Raw genomic sequence first — 5,471 nt, 5'->3', positions numbered from 1 at the left:
ACCGCGGCTTAGTAGGTCATTTCAAAAGTGAATTAGCATCATTGAATCTGTGTTGCACAATCATTGACGCGGGGCTGCGCGGTATATGTGGCTTTTCTTTTTTTCCTTGCGTAGAATTTTTTCCGCAATGTTGCATTATGATACGACACCGTGCGCAAGTTGCTGCCATACGCAGGTGTATTAGTACAATACGATCATCAATCTTTCGCAAGATGCAGCTCACCCCGTGTTGAGCAGCGCGCTGCCACGATGCGAAAAATAGGTTTCTCGTTCTCGAAGTAACACATGGTACGTGGCCGAAAGAGCGTGCAAATGCTCACGCATGGTCTCCTTGTCATGGTCGTCTTCGAAATGACCTACTCATGTAAGTAGCACGTATAGCTCTTGAACAGCGCTCAGCGAGTAAAATTCGATAATTGGACCGCGCAGCGGGCTGTGCTTTTTGCGGCACCGGAAAACGCTGGGGGGTGGGGGGGAATAAATGCAGTCACATTGGGTTACGCAGGGCTCTCGCTATCACTGTATGCCACGATGCATCTGCTAGATGTTCCAAAGCGCATGTCGGTGGCTCAAAGAAGCGTTGGCAACCAGTCGGGTTGAGTATAACCTTAAAAAAAAGCTTTCTGGGATTTTACATGCAGGAGCCACAATATCATGATGAGGCACGCCATAGTCAGGGTCTACGGATTAATTTTCGTCGCCTGGAGTTCTTTTACGAGAACCTAAAGTTCAGCATAGTGTGAGCGACATGAAATATCTGTAGGAATTCCTCAATTTTTTATTTAGGTAGGTAAAATTTATTTCAACCAGTTTCAGATCTATGATCACTTCGGGGCCCACAGTTGTGAGGTGCATAAGAATAAGATATTTGTTGAAATATGGTTCATTGTTGCAGTCGTTCGTTTCTTTTCTCTTTTTTTACAGCAAAGCTGTATATGGGTGGTTTCCAGCGGGTCGATGTCCGTAGACCAGAAACCCTGGGCCGATCCCGCGAATAGGGCTATACCAGGCCGACTCATGGCGGAGGTGAAGCAGGCTTCAAGCACTCCGTCAGCTTGCAAAAATAAGTTTAATATCTTGGCTCCAAATACAACCTGTATCAGATAGGATAGCTGATAGGAACAGATACTACACTTTGTCCCGGGTCGGCCATATCGAACGTCGCACCACTCTCTCCTTGTCGGCGTTCCAAGCGCTTGCGTATCTCCTTTCTTTTCCTTCCGCTCTCCCCTGGTGGCGGGCCCGTCGAAACGTCGCGCGTGTCTAGTTTCCTCCGGCTCCTCACGGTGGCGGTCCCGTCGTCCACACGAATTTGCATAAAAATCACGGTAAAATGAGTCCGTACTTATGTTCGGAATTCTGTGTCACCTCTGTGTCGTACGCTAGACAGCTTCGTTGGTCATCCATCTTCAGACAGTCAAATAGCTCACGATTCTTTTTCTTGGTGGTGGCGTGTGCAACACAGGGAATGAAGTCCAGAAGGGTTGAAATCTGGGCCAGTTGGTACATACTTGAACGAAAAAACCAGTCAAAAACACAAAGGACAAGAGGAGAGGTTCACACCACAATGACTGGTGTGAACCCAGTCACACCGAGTCACACCCAGTCGTTGTGGTGTGAACCTCTCCTCTTGTCCTCTGTGTTTTTGAGTGGTTTTTTCGTTCATAAATGAACTCCAGTCAGGAGTTACATGTCGCCTTGAACTTCATTCAGAAGCTCTACAATGGATGCGTGTATTGCTCGCAGTTTTCTCTCTATATATAAAGAAACCAATAAAATATAAAAAGTGGCATACCAAGCAGGTTTACTACACAAACTATAACGTCGTGATAGAGTTTTAAAGTATGCGAGTGCCACGTAGCTGGACAGAACCATGGTAATGTTGTTTGCCTTTGCTTGGAGATACTTGGATTATTTTTCATTGCACCCAATTACACAATTAGTTCTAAGAAATAATCAACTTATAAAATATTATAATTTGATGGTAAAAGTCAATAATAAAATTGTAGAGCAACATTAAAAACTCCTGATACAGCTTCCTGTTGTTCACCACGTGCTACATAAAAGTGTTTTTACGGGCATGAAAGAAGCCCGCGAATACGCGCAAAGTGCCTCGAACGGCCACATCGCGCAGCAGTTTTGCGTGCGTAGATTATAACTTTCTCTTTTAAATGCGAAGCTTCCTTTCCGAGAATCCCGTGCCGGTCTCTATTGTAGATCGGTGCTCCACTATAGGGTGGACGACACTCTTTTTTTATTTTTCGAGAACACCCTAATTTCGCGAGACATATATATATATATATATATATATATATATATATATATATATATATATATATATATATATATATATATATATATATATATGTATGTATATATATATATATATATATATATATATATATATATATATATATATATATATATATATATATATATATATATATATATATATAGCTTGTGGAAGTGTGATAGAGAATGATTGAAGGAAACCGTTAACGAGGACAATATTTTTGTTTCGCAGAGGCAATTATATAAAACAAAGCTTAACTGCACAATGTCCAATGACTTCCTTTCTTCGTGCAGTTGGAGGCCGAAGGTGTGCACAAAACGAGGTGGCAGTGTGTGGCAGCAAAGGGAACTTCAAGGAGCGATGGTGCAACAGTGACGGTATGAATTGCCAATATTACCATCGATCTGAATGCGTGAGAATGTCATGTACGTGCGTCTGCAAGGAAGGCTTCTTCAGGACAAAACCCCCATGCGGCGACTGCGTCCGCCACGACCAGTGCTAGAAATAAGGACATCGAAATTCGAGTCAAGCAAGCGGGCGACCACTTCATGGCACAATAAAAATACAAGGACACCTAAGCACTTCTCATGAGTACGTGCTGGTGGGCGAGTTCATTATAAATGATTACAACGAAGGCGACAAACAACGGACGAAGGAAGGAGACACGAGACAACCACGTAGGTGCCTACGTGGTTGTCTCGTGTCTCCTTCCTCCATCCGTCGTTTTATTTGGCGCCTTCGTTGTGAACTTCTCACGAGTTGTGAATGCCAAAGCAAATAATGTCCGATTGAATGGAGCTGAGCGGTCATTCAAGTTTAGCGCTGCGAGTAATGTACCATAGAGGTACGGTGCCGCCCGAGCCAGCCAGCAGCAGCGGCCTGCGGTGCCAACGCCGCATGCTACCGACGCGGCGACGCCATCTCCCCTCAGGCAACCCCTGGAGCACTGCAGCAAGTTGTTGCGGCTCGAGGTGGCGTTTGGGCCAGGAAAATACTTAGCCCATCGACGAGTGTGTCCGGTAGTCGGAATGAAGAAAAACGGGGTTATTTTCACATTATTTCCACCGGCTCCAGATACGGAAGCCCACTCCATGTAGGAGCATAGCAAACGTCACGGTTCACGTCAAGACCCCTCAGCAGCCCTTCACTACACCAAAGGTATCCACTTTTGAATATCGTCGTCATCCCTAGGAGACTAGACTAGGGAATCTGATGAATGTATGGCGGCCAATCACAATCGTCGAATCGGTCGCAATAACCCACCCATGATTATCGCACCGTTCCGCCGAACACCGCCTCTGATGTTGCACCTTCGCCCCCAATGTGGCGCAAGCGCGCAGCAATCTGGGAATCCGAGGTCGAAGCCGTTCCTACGGTTGCATTCGACGTCGGCCCTTTTCGTCAATTAGTTCAGCTTGTCAGGTTCATGTAGAGAGGTCCTTTGTTGACCCGTCAACAGACGACGTCGACGTTGCGTCGACTTCTGGGTGGGCGCTGATGAATGGGGAGGGTTACCTCGTGGTAAATGTCGAAGGATTGCTCATTGCCGTATTGAGACGTAACAAAGCGTTCTCTGTGGAACGACTTGTTGTCGGGCTAGTTGGTGTTTGCTTATCAGCCTTATGTAGCGCGAAGGCACAATTACAAAGAAGAGACACAGAACACGTACGTCACAGGAGCTTAACAACTTCATTTGAAAAACAGCGAGAAGAGTATATATACTGTTCCGAACGCGCAGGCGCACCTACCACTACTGAGGGCGATTACCAGGGCTGGCAAGATCACTTGGTAGATCGAGAGTAAGCTTTGTGTTGTACAAAACATAAGTCTGGCATGCGCAGGCACTACTTTTTTTTCTTTTATGTGAAACGCTTCTAATAGCTCACGTGCCCTTTTATCTTCTGCCCAGGATGAAATACTGGCTTACAAGGGCAAGCTTTACAGTGTGATGAAAGAGGCGCAGTGAAGTCCTTCTTCAGGTCACTAGCGTGCTCCCTCATTCGGTCATTGACGCAGCGGCCTGTAGGTCCTATATAAGACTTTCCACAAGACAGGGGAATTTCATTAACCACCCAGGTGACGCAATGCACGTAAGGTTTCACGTGTTTTACTTGGCAGCCTCTCTTCGAGCTGCCCATTTTGCGGGGGCACAGTTGGGCCAGCCTGTTTGGAGCGGAGAGCACGACAGGCACTCCGTACCTATTCACCCCTTTTTTTCAGATTGTGGCTCATCTTATGCACATACGGCACAACTTCCGGCCTTAGGGCACTCCGCTCGCCGGCTCTTGCCTCATTCGCTGGAGTGCCCGCTATTGGCTTCTGTTGCAGGGATTCGACCACTGATGTCGGGACTGAACGAGGTAGCCAGCTTTTGAAAGCCTAATGAACTGCTTGTAAAAACTGTCCTGCATCTTTGTCCGCAGGTCCTCTTGAGTCCTAACCCCAGAGTCAAGCTATAGAAGATTGGAATGCATGCTCCATCACAACCAAAAATCATCAACGTATCTAAAAACATTAAAAACAGGTGAACCGTGAAGGCTGTCAAGAGTTTTGTACATTTCCGACAGGACTATCACACAGTAAAGGTACTACGCACGATCCTATGCATATGCCTTTCTTATGCAAAGACAACCGGTTGTCACACGTGACAAAAGTACTCTTCTGGTAGGTCTCAAGTAAAACTAAAAAGTTGTCCACACACATACCAATAGTATTTTGAAAAGAAACATCCCCGTTAACTTCAACACACTTGCGAACAGCAGTAAACACCGCATTGTGAGGCACAGAATAGAACACGTGTTCAATATCCACAGAGAATGCGTAACCTATGTTCTCATTTTTCTGGAAGAATTTGCTGATTTCATCGGAGTTTACTACGATAAAATGATCATGAATGTCAAGTTGTTTCAAGCCCTTTAACAAAAACCTACTAACTTGAAGTTGCCATGCGCCGCGATCGTTGTCAAAGGAACGTCTTACTTGTAGGTCTTTCCTGTAAAGAACAAACTCAAAAACCCACACGCGCTCTTGTCAACGCTCTTGACGAGCTGCTGCAGCTCGTTCTCTTTACAAAGTCTCAAAAAAGCCTTCTTAGCTTTCGCAAGCTAGTGTTATCAGTGAACAGGAAGCCTCGAGCTCGCTTCTTCCCGACACCGCCCAGGCTGCGGGAGCCGCCGGG

The 5,471-nt window shown here is 46.0% G+C and overlaps 1 protein-coding gene and 1 pseudogene across 2 annotated transcripts; one reads left to right on the top strand and one right to left on the bottom strand.

The window, feature by feature from the left end:
• The first annotated feature begins 234 nt into the window (after positions 1–234).
• LOC139048516 (uncharacterized) lies at positions 235–4,871 on the top strand. Of its 2 annotated transcripts, none has more exons than XR_011507745.1 (4): positions 235–364; positions 2,587–2,670; positions 4,203–4,383; positions 4,514–4,871. XR_011507745.1 is itself a non-coding variant. In XM_070522918.1 (4 exons), the coding sequence occupies exons 1-4, from the start codon at positions 286–288 to the stop codon at positions 4,750–4,752; spliced, it is 339 nt and encodes a 112-aa protein (XP_070379019.1). In that variant the 5' UTR covers positions 235–285; the 3' UTR covers positions 4,753–4,871. The 2 variants fall into 2 exon arrangements, 1 of the variants encoding a protein (XP_070379019.1); XM_070522918.1 differs by lacking the exon at positions 4,203–4,383 and having other exon boundaries at positions 4,514–4,653; positions 4,717–4,871.
• On the bottom strand, positions 973–1,153 carry LOC139049357 (U2 spliceosomal RNA; annotated as a pseudogene).
• Positions 4,872–5,471: the final 600 nt, after the last annotated feature.

Source organism: Dermacentor albipictus, chromosome 8 (genome assembly GCF_038994185.2).
Source record: "Dermacentor albipictus isolate Rhodes 1998 colony chromosome 8, USDA_Dalb.pri_finalv2, whole genome shotgun sequence".
NCBI classification, from domain to species: Eukaryota; Metazoa; Arthropoda; class Arachnida; order Ixodida; family Ixodidae; genus Dermacentor; species Dermacentor albipictus.
Note: the sequence above shows the minus strand (reverse complement) of the source record. Positions and strands in the feature narration are given on the sequence as shown.